This window comes from Diaphorina citri, unplaced genomic scaffold (genome assembly GCF_000475195.1).
Source record: "Diaphorina citri unplaced genomic scaffold, Diaci psyllid genome assembly version 1.1 scaffold173, whole genome shotgun sequence".
Classification (NCBI taxonomy): Eukaryota; Metazoa; Arthropoda; class Insecta; order Hemiptera; family Psyllidae; genus Diaphorina; species Diaphorina citri.
In genome coordinates this window covers 271,313-295,805 of record NW_007377610.1, presented here as the reverse complement: position 1 = coordinate 295,805, position 24,493 = coordinate 271,313, and the positions used below count along the sequence as shown (strand labels likewise).

Sequence of the window (24,493 nt, the reverse complement as noted above, 5' to 3'; positions counted from 1 at the left end):
GGAATAAATCAGGAAAGATTTTCAACATAGAATTCATGCTAACATGATGGTTGACTCTTTGATGTTTATCTTTCTCCCCAGGCGCTTTTCACTACCGAAGAAGCTTTAGTACAAACTGATGCGGGATGCCTGAAGAGATCACTGGAAGCATTACTACTATATTGAAGCACATACTGCACATATATAGTCATTAAAGGTTTTAGTTTGAAGTATCGGAGGAAAAATAATTGTACTTCCAGGGACGGTCATGGTGAGTTCTTGGAACTTAAATCTACCAACTGTATCAGACGAGAAACAAGTGATCCGAATAATAGATATTGATCTACTATCAATACTGTAGATATAAATATAATTCATGAAGGTTGTGAAAATGCTCATTAATTGGTTCCGACTAGTTTAAGAGAAACGGTGAAAACAGCATGACCATTCTGAATTACTTGATCAATGTTGGGATGAAGACTTCCTCCTCCGCTCCTCCCTCATAAAGGTAACCTACACTACCTACAATATGCAGAAAGTACATCAAAAATCAAATCAATAATAAGTAAAAATAAACTGAATATTAAACAAATTAGGTATTAGGTAGGTACTGATATTCTTTAACCACGATCGAATAACCTACGGTTCTTCAAATCTAAACAACTATGCGATTTCCGGAAGAAAAAAATTCTGTATCTTATTTTCCTCATTTCCACTTGTATAAGGAGGAACAAGGAAAATATCGATTCTGGTTTTATCAGTCTGCTAACTAGTCTACCATAACAAAGTCATAAGTTCATAACAGTTGGTCGTGTATTAGAATATGAGAATAATCACAACATGATTATCATCTTGGCAATATACGCCAATACCATTTAAGTAAGTCAATATATCAATAAGTTCTCGATCAAAAATGTATACTCCCCCCTTCTTCAACGTACGCAGGAACCTATAAAGCATGTACCTAACCTACCTAAAGCCAATAAAGGTAGGTTGAGCAGTAAGACAGTTATAAAAATGATACCTACCTAGTACCTATATATCTATCCAGCTATCCACTTTTGAGGAAATCTCATCTTCGCTTTCCCCCCTCTCACATCACAGTTGGAAAATGGTAGGTAATTACATTTTACATTTACAGATGGAAAAGCTGCTGAACGAAAATGATAATTTTCCAGTATGAACTCCTTGCTTGGGGCATTTTCCGAACATATTGCATCGTATCTTGTCACAGTGGAGGATGCTGAAGTCATTTTAAAGGATAAACCTATTCTGAGAATACTAGGTATGATCCATATTATCTATATTATTATCCCAGCACTTGTACCTTATTTATGAGAGAAAGAGAGAGAGAGAGAGAGAGAGAGAGAGAGAGAGAGAGAGACTTTTTTAAGGTGTTTGATAGAAGGAACTGTAACAACGGAGGTCTTATCGTCCCGAAATCGAAGAGGGAAGAAGGAAAAGACGTTCTTTGATAATTATGTTAATAGTGTTATTACAACTTATTACCCATGCCCATGTAGGTATAACAATTTCCTTTCAAAATTATTATTCTGTCATTGAATAATATAATCTAATAATATTATGCACTCCCGTGAAGGTTATAGGCTATTTTCCTATTTGTTTTTGTTAAGCTACGCCGAGCAAGACCACTAAATGGATGAGTGACATGAGCGGCCTTGCCTTAAGGATCTACTAGCAGAAATCCGGAGCGAAGCGACGTGTTTCAGCTAGTGGCTTATAATAACAGACTGGAGTCTGAAATCAAATTTATGCTTCGTACATATTCTATTTTTTACCGTGCTCACCCAAATTTTGTCGTAGCTTTATAGATAATCAACTTTGTAAATCATACTTGTATACTCGAAATTCTCGTTTTAAGTTTAACTGAATTAATCAATCCACATAATGATGAACGGTTTGAGCCTCCAAAATATAATAGCAACACAAATAGGGTGTATACAGAGTTCCCCAAATCAGTGTGGCCCTGGATCCTTTTCCCAAACAGCTCCGTGTAGACAACACAACTGTTTCAATAGGTGCTCCAGAGGGTGCACTTCCAATCTCAAAAGAAACTGCTTAGCATTTTACATTTCAAATTGGTTTTCTAGAGGCATTTTACATTTTGCATTTCAAATTGGTTTTCAAAAGCATTTTGCACATCTCTGTAATCCTAGCTCATCTAGAAGTGGGTTAGAATTAGTATGCGTGAGTCAGTGAGTGAGTCAGTCAGTCAGTTACACAAGGGGCTGTATTTATTTAGGACTCGCACTTCGTGCTCGGGAGGGGTTACAATCAGCACATCTAGAAGTGGGTTAGAATTAGTATGAGTGAGTGAGTCAGTTACACAAGGGGCAAGGGGATTCGTGTTCCTGGTAAAAAGACCTTTAATTTGATATATAGGTCGACTAGGTTTGGATAAGTCCTTCTATGGGAACAGACAGAGTGACCGACAGACAGACAGACGACACCGAAGCGAATACAATAGTCCGTCCCCTATACCTTTTTATTACTATTGTAATAATAAAGGAAGGACGGACTAAAAAGAGGCAACCGTAAAGTGACAGACACCGAAGCGAATACAATAGTCCGTCCCTTATACCTTTTCATTACTATTGTAATAATAAAGGAAGGACGGACTAAAAATCGCGCCATTACGCTCCCAATGTACGGTTGGCCCTAGGATCACAAAAGGGTTAGCGCGGTTTGGTATATTGTTGGTAATGAAATTGCAAACCGTATTATCAACCCCTTATCAATCAAATCCAATAGGGGGAATGACCCACATTATTTTTAATGTGATCAAAATAGGGGTTGAGTGTAATGTATACTGACTTACTGACTTCACTGAAAACTGGAACTTTTCTATACCCACATTGTTACACCTCCGCCCAATGAGGGATATTATGGCATGTTTGAAAAGTGAAAAAAAAGTGGATAGCAAAGGTGAGATAGATACTTGAGTTTATTTTTTCCTGGAATTTGGCCAGATTTTCAAGATGACTCTCTCACCCGAAAAGTTTCAGCTTGATTTCGTATCTGATTTTACAAGTTCCTATATTGGGAGAAGTAAGGTTACATTGGAGCTTTTGCCATCTAACATTTTGTAATCATTTCGAAATGAGTGAGCTGAGTTACAGGGTTGCATGTTGCATGAGATTTCGTTCTTGAATAGGTATGGCAATTGGCAAATGGCATGTCCTCTTAAAGCTCGATTTTGATTCACAGATTTATTCAGATACTAAAGATGTATAGCTGTATATTTAGGTTTATCTAGGTAAGAGTCAATCCAGAGAGCAGATTGTCACAAGAGTTATTAAAGGCAACAATTATCTTCTGTTGAGCAAAGGATTTTTCATAACCCCCACTCACCAACATTTGTTGGAGTAGTTCATACTTTTTCAAGGATTAAAGAACAGTTTGAATGCACCCTATATGTATGGAGCTCATGTAAGATAGCAAGCTTTTTTTAAACTGTTCTCTCCTTTTTTTTTCTGGGCACTTTTTCAAATGTTCAAATGGTCATTTTTAGAAAATTATCGAAATATCTTATTTCTTCCTCTCTTCTTTTTTTTTAATTAAACTTAGCAAGTTATCTCCACTGTCCATTTGCCTTTACTGTATCCTTCCCTTTATCCTCCGTTGGTCCTTAATGTCCTTCTTATTTCCCCAATTCTCATTCCACAACTTTAATGTCGTTTAGGGTTGAAATTGAGATGATGGGGGAACGTTTGGTGAATGGCTTCCTAGCTAAGTAGAGATAACTACAAAAGGAAAAAAGAGTTTGATAAACTGAAATAAATAGGAAGATAACGAACGAAGAGTGCAGATAATTGCACTTCGTAGTTTGTACTTTGTAGCACCTAAATTAAATTTGAATCTGCTACTTTTAATAACACCATTTTGAGCTATTATCAACGTATGAAGGTACCTACTATTAGTATGTAAATTTGTAAATGAAGATGAATTCTTTTATACTTTTAGTAAAATACAAAATATATAATATGTTTTCCCAATTCTACAACAATAATTTATTATATCATTATACTAGGTATGTAAAATTAACCCCTTTTTACCGTACAATCGAAATTCATAAATCACAGCAATAAACACCAACATAGACAACACTGTGAATTACAGGTAACAAATAAATATGAGGGTACTCAAGCCCGTATATAAAATATAAGTAGGTACTTAAGTAGTAAGTACTTACTTTAACTTTACTACCAAATGTAATACTGTTTTACTCCCGTAAATACAGAGTGTCTTTAAAAATGAAGACATAAATTAAACAAGGCAAGATAAAATGTAGATAGACCTCTTCGGACAGATGGATATGGATTTCATGAAGAATCTCAGCATGTAAAAAAGGTCTCGGACACAGGATCAGATGCTTCAAAACTTACGGCCAGAGGTGTTTTCAAAATCGAGATAATAATGCCTATATGATGGAAAGTTTGTGGTAGAAAAACTTGGAAAATAATAATAGATGATCTATTAATTGGAATTGACTTGGCAAGCACTATCAAACACAATAGACTTGAACCTGAAATGCTGAAATCATCATTGGCGATCTCCAGAGAAGAACATCCAGTGTCATCCAGTATATCGGATGAACAATAATCAACATTGAGCTTGAAGCTGAGGGAAGGCCATCTGAATGTGTCCTCGGAATTGCATAGGAGGGATGATGGTAAGTTATTTAAATTTGACCACTGGTCCGAATGTTGAATCAAAGTTGAACGTACCACAGACGGGAGTAGAGACCGAAAGTGAAGGAAATTTTGTTAGTTTTTTATACCAAGAAAACTATTAAGAATTTTGTGTTTATTTCGTGAAGTTTAGTTCAAGTGTGTTTTTTGTTTTCAATTTTTGTAACCGGATCTCAACATGCAGCCTTTTATCATTGTGAGTTTCAATTTTTTAAAAGAATCTGTATCTTTAGTACGTACATGTTGTTATAAACAAGAAATCTGGAATAATATGTACCTATGTAGTTAGGTACCTATGTAACTATGTACTTGTACCTAAAAGAGTTTGTTGGGTATTTATGAAGGGTGATTTACTTATGTATTTCATCTTTTTATGTAGTTAATTATTTATTGTTTATTAGAGTTTGAAATTATAAATTTAAAATAGGTAAATGCTTTTTTCTTGAAAAACCACTTGTAAAAACTTAAATGAACAGAAACAGACCATAATCTGACATTATAAGAAATTTATTCCTGCCTGCATCCTGAACAAATAAAGTTATTTTGTTTAGGACTTCAGGTAGTTACGAGTGATTACATAAAAGTAAATAATATTTAGGGATTTTTCCATCACTTGAAGTTTCACCTCATCCATCTTGTTGACTCCAGGTCGCATCTGTTGCCTCCCTTATTGCATTGGCATCCTCCTATCCCACCCACGGCAAATGGAGTAGCTCCTACGGTTGGGGAATATCAAGTCCTTCCTACGCCAGCGGTTACAGCAAGTGGAGTCCCTCCTATGACTATTCACCCAAAGTATGGGCTTCTTCCCCCGCAGTGTACCCCGTGGCGACCAGTTATTCCCACAGCAAGTTCTACCCCAGCTACAAGAAGGGCTGGAGTCCGTCCTATTCCTCCGGCTATTACCCTAGCAGTCATCCTCCTATGACTATTCACCCAAAGTATGGGCTTCTTCCCCCGCAGTGTACCCCGTGGCGACCAGTTATTCCCACAGCAAGTTCTACCCTAGCTACAAGAAGGGTTGGAGTCCGTCCTATTCCTCCGGCTATTACCCTAGCAGTCACTACTCCTCTGGCTACTCACCTAGCTACTCCAGCAGCTACTCTCATTCGAGCCATGGTTATCCGAGCTACTCTTCTGGATATTCAGCTGGCTGGCCCAGCAGCTACTCATCTCATGGATCTTCGTGGCCGAGTAGCTATTCCTCTGGATATTCTAATGCTTGGGACTGGGATTAAATGATTCGGGTTGAAGCTTTGCACAAAATACGAATGATGGATCCCTGCCCGATTTGAAAATTAAACTTGCCATACATAAGACATCCAAATTCCTGTACCTACTCCTTAGCGTGTAAATGTAAATAAATAACTTTCAAATAATAATGATAATAATATTTAAAAAATGAAAATAAATAACTCTCCTACAACGGAGTAAAAACTCGAAAAAAAATATTCCCTCGGTGCAAAATGTTTGTCAGAAGTGGGATTCGAACCCACGCCCACAGAGTGGACTGCGACCTGAACGCAGCGCCTTAGACCACTCGGCCATCCTGACTTGTGAACGAGGAAGGCGAAAATGTTTAATATAAACATGAAATATGCGGGTATCGATTGTATTCTTTTCTCACAGCTGATATTGTATTGTGTGACGTCATCATGACGCATGACCTTGGTCTCGTTTCGGATGAACAATAATCAACATTGAGCTTGAAGCTGAGGGAAGGCCATCTGAATGTGTCCTCGGAATTGCATAGGAGGGATGATGGTAAGTTATTTAAATTTGACCACTGGTCCGAATGTTGAATCAAAGTTGAACGTACCACAGACGGGAGTAGAGACCGAAAGTGAAGGAAATTTTGTTAGTTTTTTATACCAAGAAAACTATTAAGAATTTTGTGTTTATTTCGTGAAGTTTAACTGGTCCGAATGTTGAATCAAAGTTGAACGTACCACAGACGGGAGTAGAGACCGAAAGTGAAGGAAATTTTGTTAGTTTTTTATACCGAGAAAACTATTAAGAATTTTGTGTTTATTTCGTGAAGTTTAGTGTTCAAGTGTGTTTTTTGTTTTCAATTTTTGTAACCGGATCTCAACATGCAGCCTTTTATCATTGTGAGTTTCAATTTTTTAAAAGAATCTGTATCTTTAGTACCTACGTACATGTTGTTATAAACAAGAAATCTGGAATAATATGTACCTATGTAGTTAGGTACCTACCTATGTAACTATGTACCTAAAAGAGTTTGTTAGGTATTTATGAAGGGTGATTTACTTATGTATTTCATCTTTTTATGTAGTTAATTATTTATTGTTTATTAGAGTTTGAAATTATAAATTTAAAATAAATGCTTTTTTCTTGAAAAACCACTTGTAAAAACTTAAATGAACAGAAACAGACCATAATCTGACATTACAAGAAATTTATTCCTGCCTGCATCCTGAACAAATAAAGTTATTTCGTTTAGGACTTCAGGTAATTACGAGTGATTACATAAAAGTAAATAATATTTAGGGATTTTTCCATCACTTGAAGTTTAACTCCTAACTTACACCTCATCCATCTTGTTGATTCCAGATGTTTTCAATTTTTGTAACCGGATCTCAACATGCAGCCTTTTATCATTGTGAGTTTCAATTTTTTAAAAGAATCTGTATCTTTAGTACGTACATGTTGTTATAAACAAGAAATCTGGAATAATATGTACCTATGTAGTTAGGTACCTATGTAACTATGTACTTGTACCTAAAAGAGTTTGTTGGGTATTTATGAAGGGTGATTTACTTATGTATTTCATCTTTTTATGTAGTTAATTATTTATTGTTTATTAGAGTTTGAAATTATAAATTTAAAATAGGTAAATGCTTTTTTCTTGAAAAACCACTTGTAAAAACTTAAATGAACAGAAACAGACCATAATCTGACATTATAAGAAATTTATTCCTGCCTGCATCCTGAACAAATAAAGTTATTTTGTTTAGGACTTCAGGTAGTTACGAGTGATTACATAAAAGTAAATAATATTTAGGGATTTTTCCATCACTTGAAGTTTCACCTCATCCATCTTGTTGACTCCAGGTCGCATCTGTTGCCTCCCTTATTGCATTGGCATCCTCCTATCCCACCCACGGCAAATGGAGTAGCTCCTACGGTTGGGGAATATCAAGTCCTTCCTACGCCAGCGGTTACAGCAAGTGGAGTCCCTCCTATGATGAATTCTCTCTATTCAAATGTTTAAAATGCCTGTAATTTAGTACCTACTACATCTACTTATTTGTCGATATTGTACGTCTGCAAATGTTATCTAGAATTCTAGACCCACAAGAGCTATATAAACTAAAACTCAACGTTTGTCTCGAAATAGAGGAAGCAAGGAGAATAATATGGGTCGTATGTTCCTCTCTCCTCCAAAATGTTACGATAAAGAAAAATCCAGCAAGGGAGAGGCATAACTAAGACTTTTCCCCTTTCACAGCTGGTGAGCTTTCCCTGCTTTGGGAAAGGTCTAGACACTAGAAACCTTTACCTAAATAGGTAGGTATGTAGGTAAATTATTTATCTCGTTACCCAGATTTTTGTAAATCAGGGATTTGTGAAAATCTATGCTGCTGGAATTCAACAATTATTTTCTGGCAAAAAGGGTGCAAGGTTGATAATGTCCAGTAGTCAATTTTTTTGCATTTACAAAAGTTGAATTTGCGCGAACGACCTACTGTCCTGTCCGTAGTGTTGAAGCATTTTAAAGGGGGGAGGGGGAAAATTGGATTTCAAGTACCTTGCTCTGAAATATTTTGGGCATTCTCCCAATGGACTCGCCTTTCTCCCGACTTTCATCGATATCCTTGGTGGACATTTTCGCCCAGGAAATGATCCCACTCGCTTCTGTCATCCCGTAGATGTTGTAAATCTCCAGGGAGTCATCCAGAAACTTCTCCAGGAGGGCAGACATTAGTGATCCATTGGTGACAGACCCTCCAATGAATATAAGATTCAAAGAGCTAAGATCTTCAGCTGTACATTTTACGAGGGGCAAAAGTAAGGACGGCACAATTGACAAGAGGGATATCTGTAACCAAGGCATAAACGATATGATCTATGATTTATGAATTTTATAATCTATCACAATAGATGTAAAAAGGTCGTTTATACCTACTAGATGGCGTAGTTCAGCAAGCTATTGACGAGTAAACAAACACTATTATGACGAGGAGCTACGTGTATTGAAAGCAAGAACAAGACCATCTTGCTGCTATCGTATCGAGCCAAAGATACCTTATACCTGATCATGATGACAACAAAAACTTACATTGTTCAGGACCATTAATTCATTTTTGGCTAGATTGGTCCGACCATGATGGGTTGAAAGTTGAATCTTATTAAAAGTAATTTCGAAATGAAAAACTCACCTGATGCTTGCTTATATTGTCTGTAAACACACTTGGGCTAAACTTGGACATGCTCACCACTGTTGAACCGTTACACAAACAGTCCAACATTACAAGTAGCCCGTAAATGTGGTAGAATGGTAAAATCCCCAACATTTTCCGATTTGATCTCTCCATATCAAGCCTGAAACAAAATACAGCTACCTACTTCATTAACTTGACCATTGAAATTTCACAAGGAAAATACGCTTATAATACATTGATAGCTTATAATACATAGGAAATTAGGAATGGAAGTGACAATCCTGTCAATGAAAACTTGTACAGGTAATTCAGTTGATTTAACAAAGTTGTATAAACACAAGTCAACATGCACAGAGGGCCAGAAAACAACTGGTCTCTAGGTTCAAAAGAATGAAACATTGCACTGAAATCACTGAATGGTCCAAAGACTTGTTTTGGTTTCTACTTTCTAGGAAATTCTACAAACTGTTTCACCTCCTCTGCAGTGACACTGGAATTGGGTTTTGGAACGACCACAGCTGCCGGGAGTTCTCCGAATACGTCGTGAGGAATTCCAATGACAGCCACGTCTTCTACGTCCGGGTGTTGGCGGAAAATGGACTCCAGCTCACACGGCGATATCTATAACAATGATGAAGAAGATAATGTGAGGAAAGCAGTGATGACTAACCACCGCTAATCACGTTACACCGTGAGTTAGAGTACGAACAGACTCTCTGACAGACCTAGGTCTCAAGCTTTTTCCGCCACACACGGTAATGGACTTAGGTCTGTCAAACGGTCTGGGCCTGAGTGCCAGGCATTAGTAAACGCATCAAGACAAGTTAATTGTACTTAACAATACCTAACAATTTTGACATTTGAATAACAGTCAAGTGGAGAATATTTATCCCATAAATAAGGGCTTGGATTACCAATTGTGAAATCCCAACCTCCTGCTTGGTAAATAAGTGGAATACTCAATAGCCTACTCTGGCAACTCTGGCTACAGATCCTAACTGGAAGCTTGACTTGCCTGGTTTCCTTGGTACTTTATCAGTTCTTTGATTCTGCCCACAATGAAATGAGTTCCATCGGGCAGTCGATATGCCAAATCGCCGGTATGCAACCATCCATCATCGTCCAGCATTTCTTTCGTGGCCTCAACTTTGTTCCTGTAGCCGAGGAAAACGTCGCCTTTCAAACAAAGCTCTCCGGTCTTTCCATCCGGCAACTGAACAGAAGTTACTGGATCGATGATCTGAAAAGAGGAAGAGTTACACTTTATTATTTCTGTAGGTCTTTTGAAAGAGGGAACTGTAACAAAGGTCTTATCGCTCCGAAATAGAAGAGATAAGGAAGACAGAGAAAGCCAGCCATTCTGAGAATGAACTGTGTTTAGGATAAAATTTGCCCCGGTCGAGAATAGAACCCACGACCTAGCGCTTACAAGGCAGGCATACTACCCTCCAAGTTATACATATAGGCCGGCAATTATGTAGCTATCTAGCTTAATGACGACAAATCATGTGATACATTAACACAAAAAGATGTTTTTAGTTGTCGGACTTGTCGGTAAATCTAAACAGAAGGCAACATTAACCGGCAAGCATTTCCAGGAACACAATGCCATAAAAGTAATGCTCGTTTGGGTATTAGACGCTTATTAGACGTTCCGGGAAAATTATCCTGTGGGTATATTTCCCGTGAAATAGAGAGGAAAAGAGCAGAAGCAGAAAGGCAAATATTTCAGTAACTAATAAAAAGAAAATTTACTATTGCCATAAATGTCAGGGATTTTTTGTGAACATTTTTTTTTTTTATTTATTTATTTATATTTTATGCTTGAATGAAATCTATACATAGGAGAGGAATGGTTTAGAATACAGCACATTGTTTCCACTAATCAATCCACTCTTTACGAAAGCGTTTTGTGTCAAAAAAAAGAGTATCTACTATCTACATACACTTTGGTGAAAATCTGAAAATGAACCTTTTTTAGTCCGTCCTTCCTTTATTATTACAATAGTAATAAAAAGGTATAAGGGACGGACTATTGTATTCGGTTCGGTGTCGTCACTCTGTCTGTCCCCATAGAAGGACTTATCCAAACCTGGTCGACCTATATATCAAATTAAGGTCTTTTTACCAGGATCACGTAAATGGTAATGCAAATTTTGTCCAGAACACCAAAAAACTGGGTTTTGGGGGATTTTTTTTACATTTTCTCACAAAAATGAGCTCTGATCTTGGAATTTGTCGCGACGACCTAGGAACTTAATAAACTACGGGCCAAAAAATCTCCGGAGGGACGGGCCCTGCTTGTTAGAATAATAAGAATATCCCTTCCGGGAGGTATTTACATAAATATGACATTGATTAGTGGAAACAATGTGCTGTATTCTAAACCATTCCTCTCCTATGTATAGATTTCATTCAAGCATAAAATATAAATAAATAAAAAAATGTTCACAAAAAATCCCTGACATTTATGGCAATAGTAAATTTTCTTTTTATTAGTTACTGAAATATTTGCCTTTCTGCTTCTGCTCTTTTCCTCTCTATTTCACGGGAAATATACCCACAGGATAATTTTCCCGGAACGTCTAATAAGCGTCTAATACCCAAACGAGCATTACTTTTATGGCATTGTGTTCCTGGAAATGCTTGCCGGTTAATGTTGCCTTCTGTTTAGATTTACCGACAAGTCCGACAACTAAAAACATCTTTTTGTGTTAATGTATCACATGATTTGTCGTCATTAAGCTAGATAGCTACATAATTGCCGGCCTATATGTATAACTTGGAGGGTAGTATGCCTGCCTTGTAAGCGCTAGGTCGTGGGTTCTATTCTCGACCGGGGCAAATTTTATCCTAAACACAGTTCATTCTCATCTCTCTCTCTCTCTCTCTCTCTCTCTCTCTCTCTCTCTCTCTCTCTCTCTCTCTCTCTCTCTCTCTTTCTCTCATAAATAAGGTACAAGTGCTGGGATATAGATAATATGGATCATACCTAGTATTCTCAGAATAGGTTTATCCTTTAAAATGACTTCAGCATCCTCCACTGTGACAAGATACGATGCAATATGTTCGGAAAATGCCCCAAGCAAGGAGTTCATACTGGAAAATTATCATTTTCGTTCAGCAGCTTTTCCATCTGTAAATGTAAAATGTAATTACCTACCATTTTCCAACTGTGATGTGAGAGGGGGGAAAGCGAAGATGAGATTTCCTCAAAAGTGGATAGCTGGATAGATATATAGGTACTAGGTAGGTATCATTTTTATAACTGTCTTACTGCTCAACCTACCTTTATTGGCTTTAGGTAGGTTAGGTACATGCTTTATAGGTTCCTGCGTACGTTGAAGAAGGGGGGAGTATACATTTTTGATCGAGAACTTATTGATATATTGACTTACTTAAATGGTATTGGCGTATATTGCCAAGATGATAATCATGTTGTGATTATTCTCATATTCTAATACACGACCAACTGTTATGAACTTATGACTTTGTTATGGTAGACTAGTTAGCAGACTGATAAAACCAGAATCGATATTTTCCTTGTTCCTCCTTATACAAGTGGAAATGAGGAAAATAAGATACAGAATTTTTTTCTTCCGGAAATCGCATAGTTGTTTAGATTTGAAGAACCGTAGGTTATTCGATCGTGGTTAAAGAATATCAGTACCTACCTAATACCTAATTTGTTTAATATTCAGTTTATTTTTACTTATTATTGATTTGATTTTTGATTTTACTTTCATGTAATGATTTAAAATCAAGACTAGAGCCCGTTTTCCCTTTTATTAATATTCATTCAGTTTATTTTTATTATTGATTTGATTTTTGATTTTACTTTCATGTAATGATTTAAAATCAAGACTAGAGCCCGTTTTCCCTTTTCTCCTTTTAAACTACCAATATAATATTTAAGTCACCTATCCATTTATTGGCCTTGCTCGGCGTAGCTTAACATAGGTGACGCTAAAACCGGTATTAAATGATCGACTGAAGTGTTATCTAAAACTTTGTCGCTTTGAGTTCATAGGTCGTCGCGACAAATTTCGCGATCTATTTTTTTTTAAATTAAAATTAATTTATTGAAGAAAATTTACGTTTTGAAGATGGAGTTAATATCGAGCTATGTTTTCAAAGTTTTACATTCATATGGTGACAAGATAGTAATGGTAAGTTAATAATTTGGTTATGAAAGCTCTAAAATGTAAGGACATGGAAATTACCGATTTTCCGCAAAACATTTTGGACCAGGTTTATGAGTTATGGGTAGAATTAGAATAGGTAGAATAGAACATACCTGCTTATCCTGCCAGAATGAGACTGAAAAGTCAATTTACTCCCTCAGTCTAAGCAAGGTCTTATGTATTTGATACAAAATTATTTTAAAATAAAATCTACATTGTATAAAATAATGGGTACTTCCCTATTTTGAAAATAATTGGTTTTGAAAAAGAGTAAAACCTGATCATAATTTCTTAAACTAGTCGGAACCAATTAATGAGCATTTTCACAACCTTCATGAATTATATTTATATCTACAGTATTGATAGTAGATCAATATTATTCGGATCATTTGTTTCTCGTCTGATACAGTTGGTAGATTTAAGTTCCAAGAACTCACCATGACCGTCCCTGGAAGTACAATTTTTCCTCCGATACTTCAAACTAAAACCTTTAATGACTATCTATATGTGCAGTATGTGCTTCAATATAGTAGTAATGCTTCCAGTGATCTCTTCAGGCATCCCACATTAGTTTGTACTAAAGCTTCTTCGGTAGTGAAAAGCGCCTAGGGAGAAAGATAAACATCAAAGAGTCAACCATCATGTTAGCATGAATTCTATGTTGAAAATCTTTCCTGATTTATTCCGTGTCCCTCTGGAGCGGTAGTTTTATGTGTTTATAAGTGTCATCTGGATGCTTTATATCTTCTCGTATGTTTAAATTTATCTCAATTTCTTCTGCATTAACTTTGTCGTAAGTGACATCAGCTCTTTTGAACCTTATTTTACATACATAAACAGAACTGTTATTCTGTATAGAGTAGACATTAGGGTAACTACACTTTAGACAGGTTCTTTTGCATACAGAATTGTAGGCAAACTGTTATTTTGTATGAATTTCTTCCATTTCTCAATTTCTTCTGCATTAACTTTGTCGTAAGTGACATCAGCTCTTTTGAACCTTATTTTACATACATAAACAGAACTGTTATTCTGCATAGAGTAGACATTAGGGTAACTACACTTTAGACACGTTCTTTTGCATACAGAATTGTAGGCAAACTGTTATTTTGTATGAATTTCTTTTCCTCGGCTACAGGAACAAAGTTGAGGCCACGAAAGAAATGCTGGACGATGATGGATGGTTGCATACCGGCGATTTGGCATATCGACTGCCCGATGGAACTCATTTCATTGTGGGCAGAATCAAAGAACTGATAAAGTACCAAGGAAACCAGGCAAGTCAAGCTTCCAGTTAGGATCTGTAGCCAGAGTTGCCAGAGTAGGCTATTGAGTATTCCACTTATTTACCAAGCAGGAGGTTGGGATTTCACAATTGGTAATCCAAGCCCTTATTTATGGGATAAATATTCTCCACTTGACTGTTATTCAAATGTCAAAATTGTTAGGTATTGTTAAGTACAATTAACTTGTCTTGATGCGTTTACTAATGCCTGGCACTCAGGCCCAGACCGTTTGACAGACCTAAGTCCATTACCGTGTGTGGCGGAAAAAGCTTGAGACCTAGGTCTGTCAGAGAGTCTGTTCGTACTCTAACTCACGGTGTAACGTGATTAGCGGTGGTTAGTCATCACTGCTTTCCTCACATTATCTTCTTCATCATTGTTATAGATATCGCCGTGTGAGCTGGAGTCCATTTTCCGCCAACACCCGGACGTAGAAGACGTGGCTGTCATTGGAATTCCTCACGACGTATTCGGAGAACTCCCGGCAGCTGTGGTCGTTCCAAAACCCAATTCCAGTGTCACTGCAGAGGAGGTGAAACAGTTTGTAGAAGGTATAGGACAGATTACTGATACACATAGAAGTCTTAAAACGTAGGAAAAAGTGTGAAAGAGAAGATAACTTGAAGGACCTCCTTTCAAAACGAGGACTCCGCTGACGTATTTTCCACCCCCGCGGTTGTGTGTGACGGGCCGACCTTCGGTATTTAAGAGACCCGCAGGGAAACATTCAGGGCCCCCTAAATATATTTAATTTGGAGCATCCACCACCCTCTTTGTCAATCTATAGACCAAACGGCCCCAAGGGGGTACCTTGCGTCCCCCAAAAGTATACATATACGTCGCCGAAAGACTTCTTTTGATTAGGTATGATCGTATGACTGAAATATTTGTGGGCGTAGTAGGTCTCAACTGACGCGATGTGACGCTACGTTATACAGGAGGCAATTCTAATTTTTCTGGTCCTCTGTATCGGATCAATTTCCTTAAAAGGAGTCCACAGTGGTGCTTCCCACCTCGATCTTTCATGACGTCCCTATATTATCTATCTACTTATATTTTCTTCTCCTTCAGACCAAGTGAATCCCAGCAAGAGATTGAGTGGTGGTGTGTTCCTGTGCAGTTTTGATTTCATCCCCAGGACAATGTCCGGAAAGGTGAAGAGGAAAGATCTCGTAAAGAAAATTCTGGAAAACCAAGGGTCTCAGAAAACCTATGGTCATTTATTTTGGAGAGCTATATGTAGGGTAAATATGTAAACTAGTAGTTGTGTGAACTGTAGACCTCACTCAGATTCTTTTGCCCAAGCTGAGAAGAAGGTACGAATGAATGCTACATATTCACATGTATTAAATTAGAACAGAAGGAGTACGTCTTACGTAATAAAAAGGACAGAGAACAGGTTTTATTTACAACCACTCAAAAGATTTCAAGAATGGTTGACCTTTTTTAAAACAAAAGATTCACTTACCAAGAATTGGGGTCTTTAAAAAAAAATCTTTTTTGAAAAAAACAGAAGGGTATATACAAGGGTCATAAATGCAGTAATTTATCTATCGCCATATTCAAAAGTTTGAGACCAAAATTGGATCTGGGACACCAAATTTCAAGGATCGACGTGTCTTGATTCAAGGAACTCAAAATTTCAAAGTTCATCAAAATCGGACCAGGCAGTCGCGAATTACCTATAGCGGAACAAACACACAAAGTCACAAACATCTAAACCAAATGCAAAATGGTCGAGTTAAAACATAGACCTTCACTTCGTTCGGTCAATAAATTTTGAAATGTAAATAAAGCTAACATACTTATTTTATTAGATTGTCTTGTATTTTTACTTTCTATTACTACAGTATAGCGAGCTATACCTACCTACTAGTTTTTTTTTTGTGTTTGGATACCCAAGTCACATTATTATGTACTATTTTTACCCCCCTTATTAGAGTTATTAGATAAGTACCTACCTATTTAATGTAAAATACTTACACATCAACACATCATTTATACTTACCTACTTCGAGGTAATGGGTACAAAATTGCTCAAAACTTCAATAGATTTTAGAGGTGTGTACTGTGTACGGCATATTGTACAATGGGAATAAAATACTTGTTAGTGAGAGTGATAAATAGGTAATGATGAGAAATAAAATATTCTAAAGTTCATAAAAAATACAAGTCGATAGATACATAGCTAGTTTAATAATAGAAAAATATAAATTTAATGAACAAATATAAATTTAGAATACAACGTTACAACGGAAGTAGGTACAAACAATTAAAATTAAAAATTCAATATGAGAATTTGAATAATCATGTTGGTATTTGAATTTGAGAAACATAAAAAAACGTTTTGTAAACAAACAGAACGAGACCAAGGTCATGCGTCATGATGACGTCACACGATAGAATATCAGCTGTGAGAAAAGAATACAATCGATACCCGCATACTTTATGTTTATATTAAACATTTTCGCCCTCCCATTTCATATGTCAGGATGGCCGAGTGGTCTAAGGCGCTGCGTTCAGGTCGCAGTCCACTCTGTGGGCGTGGGTTCGAATCCCACTTCTGACAAATATTTTGCACCCAGGGAATATTTTTTTCGAGTTTTTACTCCGTTGAAGGAGAGTTATTTATTTTCATTTTTTAAATATTATTATAAAAAGAGAAAAGGAACAAGAGCATTTGAGTGTATATTGGGTGATCAGAAAATATATTCTCTTCTTCAATAAGCTGTCTGTTTATTTTGAAGCTATTTTTGTCTATCCCTGGCAGAAGGGCAGATAATAATATGTGCCGTATGATACTTGGGGGTATCAAAAATTCAAAATCAACTTCTTCAATAAACTGTCTCGTATTTATTTTGAGACTATTTTCTTCTATCCCTGGCAGATAATAATGAAATTATGTACCGTATAGGTACTATGAAGGAACATCAAAATCAAATACCTAGAAGGATGAATATTGATTTCCAAGTCCAAAACGCAATTATATCAAACCCGTTGAAACTTACAGCTAGGTTTCTACTAAATTTCTAATAGTTTTTACATTTTCAGACACTTCTACAGACCCTATTCTGCTCTAGAGATTTTCTTTTTTGTACTTTCATACTTGTGTCTTTTTACAATAAAGTGCCTTCCTTACAGACAACTAGCATTCCTGGCATAATGGTATATCCTGTATGATTGTTAGGTGTACGTGTCTTCGGGAGTAGAAATAAGAACACTCAGGAGAGCACAGCTAGGTTTCTACTAAATTTCTAATAGTTTTTACATTTTCAGACACTTCTACAGACCCTATTCTGCTCTAGAGATTTTCTTTTTTACTTTTTGTACTTTCATACTTGTGTCTTTTTACAATAAAGTGCCTTCCTTACAGACAACTAGCATTCCTGGCATAATGGTATATCCTGTATGATTGCTAGGTGTACGTGTCTTCGGGAGTAGAAATAAGAACACTCAGGAGAGTATTCTCGTTTTAAGTTTAACTGAATTAATCAATCCACATAATGATGAACGGTTTGAGCCTCCAAAATATAATAGCAACACAAATAGGGCGTATACAGAGTTCCCCAAATCAGTGTGGCCAAGCCTCCAAAATATAATAGCAACACAAATAGGGTGTATACAGAGTTCCCCAAATCAGTGTGGCCCTGGATCCTTTTCCCAAACAGCTCCGTGTAGACAACACAACTGTTTCAATAGGTGCTCCAGAGGGTGCACTTCCAATCTCAAAAGAAACTGCTTAGGAGCTATAGGGCACTGTTTCAGCACCAATACAGGTAAGTAACTAATTGTCTTTGTGCTATTTCCTCGTAGTTTTGGAACTAAAAAGAGGCAGGGCATTGAAACACTTTGAAAATTCAAGACATTTGAAACACTTTGAAACTTCTGGGCATTTGAAACAATTTTATTTGATTCAAAAGTCAGGAGAGCGAGTATCACAACTTACTCAAGAAACCTTAACACCTTTGAGACATTTGAAACAATTTGAAAATTCAAGACATTTGAAACTTTTAGGCATTGAAACACTTTGAAAATTCAAGACATTTGAAACACTTTGAAACTTCTGGGCATTTGAAACAATTTTATTTGATTCAAAAGTTTTTAAATTATGATGGGTCCTTATTACAGCTGGAATTTCTGGACCATATGCATATATCAAAAAACCCATTCTCACGTTGAAGTGTTCGTTAACGTCTGAGAATGCTTATGCTTAGAGGGTGATCATCAAATAATATAGTGTCGGTCAAGAAACATTGGTAGATTGTTAATGTCGTCTTATTGGTATCACAAACATAAAGAAGTCTCTTGAAACTCCAAGGGTTGAAGAAAAGGCTTGCAATACGAGAGACAGCATGAGGCTTTCCACTTCACTGTGTGAATGTACAATTCGGAAATCATTTATTTAACAACAGGCCTTTTGCTTCGAGAAGGAAAAGTGGAAAATATCAAACCAGAAACAAGTGATCCGAATAATTTGATTCAAGAACCGGAACCCGGAGGAATAGATTGCAAAATGCAATTAATTGAATCGAGATCATTTTCTGTATAGGTCACTAGTTACCAAATCACAATGCCAACAAAGGTTGATGTGTCATCTTAAATAACTTACCATCATCCCTCCTATGCAATTCCGAGGACACATTCAGATGGCCTTCCCTCAGCTTCAAGCTCAATGTTGATTATTATTGTTCATCCGATATACTGGATGACACTGGATGTTCTTCTCTGGAGATCGCCAATGATGATTTTTAAATAACTTACCATCATCCCTCCTATGCAATTCCGAGGACACATTCAGATGGCCTTCCCTCAGCTTCAAGCTCAATGTTGATTATTGTTCATCCGATATACTGGATGACACTGGATGTTCTTCTCTGGAGATCGCCAATGATGATTTCAGTTCAAGAACCGGAACCCGGAGGAATAGATTGCAAAATGCAATTAATTGAATCGAGATCATTTTCTGTATAGGTCACTAGTTACCAAATTACTATGCCAACAAAGGTTGATGTGTTATCGTAGATGATTTCAGCATTTCAGGTTCAAGTCTATTGTGTTTGATAGTGCTTGCCAAGTCAATTCCAATTAATAGATCATCTATTATTATTTTCCAAGTTTTTCTACCACAAACTTTCCATCATATAGGCATTATTATCTCGATTTTGAAAACACCTCTGGCCGTAAGTTTTGAAGCATCTGATCCTGTGTCCGAGACCTTTTTTACATGCTGAGATTCTTCATGAAATCCATATCCATCTGTCCGAAGAGGTCTATCTACATTTTATCTTGCCTTGTTTAATTTATGTCTTCATTTTTAAAGACACTCTGTATTTACGGGAGTAAAACAGTATTACATTTGGTAGTAAAGTTAAAGTAAGTACTTACTACTTAAGTACCTACTTATATTTTATATACGGGCTTGAGTACCCTCATATTTATTTGTTACCTGTAATTCACAGTGTTGTCTATGTTGGTGTTTATTGCTGTGATTTATGAATCTCGGTTGTACGGTAAAAAGGGGTTAATTTTACATACCTAGTATAATGATTTAATAAATTATTGTTGTAGAATTGGGAAAACATGTTATATATTTTGTATTTTACTAAAAGTATAAAAGAATTCATCTTCATTTACAAATTTACATACTAATAGTAAGTAGGTACCTTCATACGTTGATAATAGCTCAAAATGGTGTTATTAAAAGTAGCAGATTCAAATTTAATTTAGGTGCTACAAAGTACAAACTACGAAGTGCAATTATCTGCACTCTTCGTTCGTTATCTTCCTATTTATTTCAGTTTATCAAACTCTTTTTTCCTTTTGTAGTTATCTCTACTTAGCTAGGAAGCCATTCACCAAACGTTCCCCCATCATCTCAATTTCAACCCTAAACGACATTAAAGTTGTGGAATGAGAATTGGGGAAATAAGAAGGACATTAAGGACCAACGGAGGATAAAGGGAAGGATACAGTAAAGGCAAATGGACAGTGGAGATAACTTGCTAAGTTTAATTGATCATAATTATTATAATGTCCAATACTTCAGATCGAGTCAGAAACCGGCAAACAATTGTCAGCAAAGGACATAATCGTCAAAAGTAAGAAGATTAGTCAATATTTCTCAAATCTCGGATTTGGCAGAGGAGATATCATTTCGTATTTGAGTCCAAACTGTGCTGACTATGTGTGTGTCGTCCTTGGTGTTATTGATACCGGAGCAACTCTGGCATTCGGACATCCAAACTTCACCGAAAGTAAGTCGATTTGATTCAAATTTCTGTCTGAGAAACTCTATGATGTCTTTGATTGAATAAATAATTAGGTACCTATATTTTTAGGTGCATCATATTTTTCCTGTTTTTCTAGCTGGGAATTTATTATGATTAGGTACTGGATGACATTAATACGTAGTACTATTTAGAGTTAGACCACATGTGCGTATCTAGAAGAGTACATTACATTGAAATGGGGGTCTTTTCTGACGAAATTCCTGTTTGCGGAGTCCACTATGTATGACTATTTAGAACAGTAATATCCAGATGTGACTGACCTCATCTCGTTAATTTCCAGGTGAAATGTCAACTTATCTGTCAATGCTATCCCCGAGCTTTGTCATCTACAGTTCAGACATTGAACATGTCGTCAGTAAGGTTGCTGCCAAGTACTCCAAATGTATTTCAACATCTACCCTGAGTGCTAGCATTTCACAACTTACCTCAAATTCTACTGAAGAGAAATTCGCGGAGGGCAAGGATCAAATGGCGTTTATCTTGTTATCCAGTGGAACCACGGGCTTTCCTAAACCGGCCATGATCGCTCATCATGCTTTCATAATGAACTTGCAACATGGGTAAGCTGGAATCTATCATCTTCCTAGAAAGTAGAAACCAAAACAAGTCGTTGGACCATTCAGTGATTTCAGTGCAATGTTTCATTCTTTTGAACCTAGGGACCAGTTGTTTTCTGGCCCTCTGTGCATGTTGACTTGTGGTTATACAACTTTGTTAAATCAACTGAGGAGAACTCCCGGCAGCTGTGGTCGTTCCAAAACCCAATTCCAGTGTCACTGCAGAGGAGGTGAAACAGTTTGTAGAAGGTATAGGACTGATTACTGATACACATAGAAGACATAAAACGTAGGAAAAAGTGTGAAAGAGAAGATGACTTGAAGGACCTCCTTTCAAAACGAGGACTCCGCTGACGTATTTTCCACCCCCGCGGTTGTGTGTGACGGGCCGACCTTCGGTATTTAAGGGATCCGCAGGGAAACATTCAGGGCCCCCTAAATATATTTAATTTGGTGCATCCACCACCCTCTTTGTCAATCTATAGACCAAACGGCCCCAAGGGGGTACCTTGCGTCCCCCAAAAGTATACATATACGTCGCCGAAAGACTTCTTTTGATTAGGTATGATCGTATGACTGAAATATTTGTGGGCGTAGTAGGTCTCAACTGACGCGATGTGACGCTACGTTATACAGGAGGCAATTCTAATTTTTCTGGTCCTCTGTATCGGATCAATTTCCTTAAAAGGAGTCCACAGTGGTGCTTCCCACCTCGATCTTTCATGACGTCCCTATATTATCTATCTACTTATATTTTCTTCTCCTTCAGACCAAGTGAATCCCAGCAAGAGATTGAGTGGTGGTGTGTTCCTGTGCAGTTTTGATTTCATCCCCAGGACAATGTCCGGAAAGGTGAAGAGGAAAGATCTCGTAAAGAAAATTCTGGAAAACCAAGGGTCTCAGAAAACCTATGGTCATTTATTTTGGAGAGCTATATGTAGGGTAAATATGTAAACTAGTAGTTGGGTGAGAGAGTCATCTTGAAAATCTGGCCAAATTCCAGGAAAAAATAAACTCAAGTATCTATCTCACCTTTGCTATCCACTTTTTTTTTCACTTTTCAAACATGCCATAATATCCCTCATTGGGCGGAGGTGTAACAATGTGGGTATAGAAAAGTTCCAGTTTTCAGTGGCAACCGTAACCGTTCCAAAGAAACGCATACCCAAAATGTGCACGTTAATATTTGGAATTTGCTAAATTTCTATCAAAAATATCAATCCTGCGATTGGTTGGCATCTTCTCTCCATTTGACTCTGTCCAGATCCCATTCCTTTATCTCAGTAAAAGTACTGGTGCTGGCGTATTCCATCATCCTGATCCATACTCTCCATTTGACTCTGTCCAGATCCCATTCCTTTATCTCAGTAAAAGTACTGGTGCTGGCGTATTCCATCATCCTGATCCATACTATGTATGCAATTTTATTACCTATTGTCTTTATTCTCGGTCTTTAGGTCTGCAAGAAACACTCCTGGACACTCAACTTCCATCTAGAACAGACTTTATCCACCAAGATGTCTTCACCGAAGGATTCTTCAGTATCAAAGGTTGTGACATTCGCTTCATCAAGTATGGAAGTGGGGCACAGGTTCTCTTCTTCACCTATGGGGTACTAGGCGAGATTCGGAACAGTTTCAAGAAACAGCTGACTGCTTTTGATCCCAAGTTGTTCACGTCCATTTTCTGGGATCCTCCAGGTAAGATAGAATGATTGTGTTGATTTTTTTTTTTTTTTTCTTCTTCTAGGTAATGTCGTCTTGTACTTATTAGGAAAAACGTGCTCAGGTAATCTCATTTCACATAATTTTTCTTTTATTTATTTATTTATTTTTTTTTTTCCTGGAATAGGTATTGAGAGTCTGTAATTTGATTCACATCTTTCTCAGGCTACGGTCAAAGTTTGCCCAAGGGCAGAAGTTTCGTCCCCTTCCAATACATTGAAGAAGACGTGGACATTGCCTACGAACTTCTCAAACTTCTGGGTGTCTGCAAAGTCTCTCTGTTCGGTTGGTGTGACGGGGGTCATCTATCTTTCGTCTTCTCCATGAAATACCCTCACATGGTTCACAAACTGGTCATCTGGGGCACCAAATCATTTCTGACGATTGACAACGTTCGAGTCTTTGAGGGCATGCGCAGACTGTCGAATTGGTCTCCAATGGCTCGCAGTGAAGTATTGAAAGCGTATGACAACGATGTCAACTACATCACCGGGATTTTCAACCAATACGTTGACATGGTCAACTTGATTTTCAAGTCTTACGGTAGGAATGTCTATCAAGAATTGCTGCCATATGTGGACGTACCAGTCCTTGTGTTCCATTCTGCTGATGATGTCATGGTGTCCACTCAGCAGGTGCAAAGTCTTCTGAATCAGCTGAAATTCTGTCAGTATTATCAGTTCAGCAGTGGGGGACACTCGTGTCATATCAAACATGGACAGGTGTTCAATGAGATCAGCAGAAATTTCATTCTAGAGGAGAATAAGACTTGATGATTTTGGATTAATACTTACTTATATTGAAATCATGTATGTATATCAAATTATCAATGTAAAAATAAAAATAATTTAAATAATGTGGAATGTTGAACTTTTTTGTTCAAATCGCCATGCTTGAATTTTTACATCTTTCTTTTCCTGTAATTCTGCTCATGCTGAGATCAAGACTACATGTTTTGTCTGATAAGATGTCAGTTCCTGCCTACCCGCCTCCTAATTAAAGAAAATTATAACTAGTTCCACGTGTTGACGCACCATAATAAATTGAAATAAATATGTAAATAAAACTAGTTCTACTGTAAGTGTTCAGTAGTTATGTAATACATCAAGGTTTTTCTTTGGTTAGTTCCACGTGTTGACGCACCATAATAAATTGAAATAAATATGTAAATAAAACTAGTTCTACTGTAAGTGTTCAGTAGTTATGTAATACCTACATCAAGGTTTTTCTTTGGTTGTGTACAATAAGGAAAAGAAAGTAAAAAGCCGTAAAATGCAAATGTGTATCATTGGGTTACAGGTTACAAGCTTACAAGTTACAATACTAGTGAGTAGCTATATTGTAAGAAAAAGTAT

General features: G+C 37.0%; 3 protein-coding genes and 2 non-coding genes across 5 annotated transcripts; 3 read left to right on the top strand and 2 right to left on the bottom strand.

The window, feature by feature from the left end:
• The first annotated feature begins 750 nt into the window (after positions 1-750).
• LOC103505432 (valacyclovir hydrolase-like) lies at positions 751-24,028 on the top strand. Its single transcript, XM_026820771.1, has 4 exons — positions 751-858; positions 1,121-1,264; positions 22,872-23,114; positions 23,304-24,028. Exons 2-4 carry the CDS (start codon positions 1,159-1,161, stop codon positions 23,909-23,911), a joined length of 957 nt encoding a protein of 318 aa, XP_026676572.1. The 5' UTR covers positions 751-858; positions 1,121-1,158; the 3' UTR covers positions 23,912-24,028.
• Positions 4,722-6,065, top strand: LOC103505426 (DNA-directed RNA polymerase II subunit 1-like). Its single transcript, XM_026820773.1, has 3 exons — positions 4,722-4,887; positions 5,340-5,609; positions 5,756-6,065. The coding sequence occupies exons 1-3, from the start codon at positions 4,870-4,872 to the stop codon at positions 5,927-5,929; spliced, it is 462 nt and encodes a 153-aa protein (XP_026676574.1). The 5' UTR covers positions 4,722-4,869; the 3' UTR covers positions 5,930-6,065.
• On the bottom strand, positions 6,163-6,245 carry Trnal-cag. Its single transcript has one exon. It is a non-coding gene; the product is annotated as a tRNA-Leu (tRNA).
• Positions 8,389-9,268, bottom strand: LOC103505435 (probable 4-coumarate--CoA ligase 1). The gene is made up of 2 exons (XM_026820772.1): positions 9,095-9,268; positions 8,389-8,754 (listed from the first exon to the last, which is right to left on the bottom strand). Exons 1-2 carry the CDS (start codon positions 9,248-9,250, stop codon positions 8,428-8,430), a joined length of 483 nt encoding a protein of 160 aa, XP_026676573.1. The 5' UTR covers positions 9,251-9,268; the 3' UTR covers positions 8,389-8,427.
• On the top strand, positions 17,054-17,136 carry Trnal-cag. Its single transcript has one exon. It is a non-coding gene; the product is annotated as a tRNA-Leu (tRNA).
• Positions 24,029-24,493: the final 465 nt, after the last annotated feature.

What these genes read in the sequence shown, in the direction of transcription:
- LOC103505435 (XM_026820772.1), bottom strand. Translation starts at nt 9,250, where the DNA reads ATGGAGAGATCAAATCGGAAAATGTTGGGGATTTTACCATTCTACCAC. An exon ending in ACAATATAAGCAAGCATCAG is followed by an intron (nt 8,755 to 9,094) that starts GTGAGTTTTTCA and finishes CCTTGGTTACAG; the next exon opens with ATATCCCTCTTGTCAATTGT.
- LOC103505426 (XM_026820773.1), top strand. An exon ending in GCTATTACCCTAGCAGTCAT is followed by an intron (nt 5,610 to 5,755) that starts CCTCCTATGACT and finishes CCTAGCAGTCAC; the next exon opens with TACTCCTCTGGCTACTCACC.
- LOC103505432 (XM_026820771.1), top strand. Translation starts at nt 1,159, where the DNA reads ATGAACTCCTTGCTTGGGGCATTTTCCGAACATATTGCATCGTATCTT. An exon ending in ACCTATTCTGAGAATACTAG is followed by an intron (nt 1,265 to 22,871) that starts GTATGATCCATA and finishes CTCGGTCTTTAG; the next exon opens with GTCTGCAAGAAACACTCCTG. An exon ending in CATTTTCTGGGATCCTCCAG is followed by an intron (nt 23,115 to 23,303) that starts GTAAGATAGAAT and finishes CATCTTTCTCAG; the next exon opens with GCTACGGTCAAAGTTTGCCC.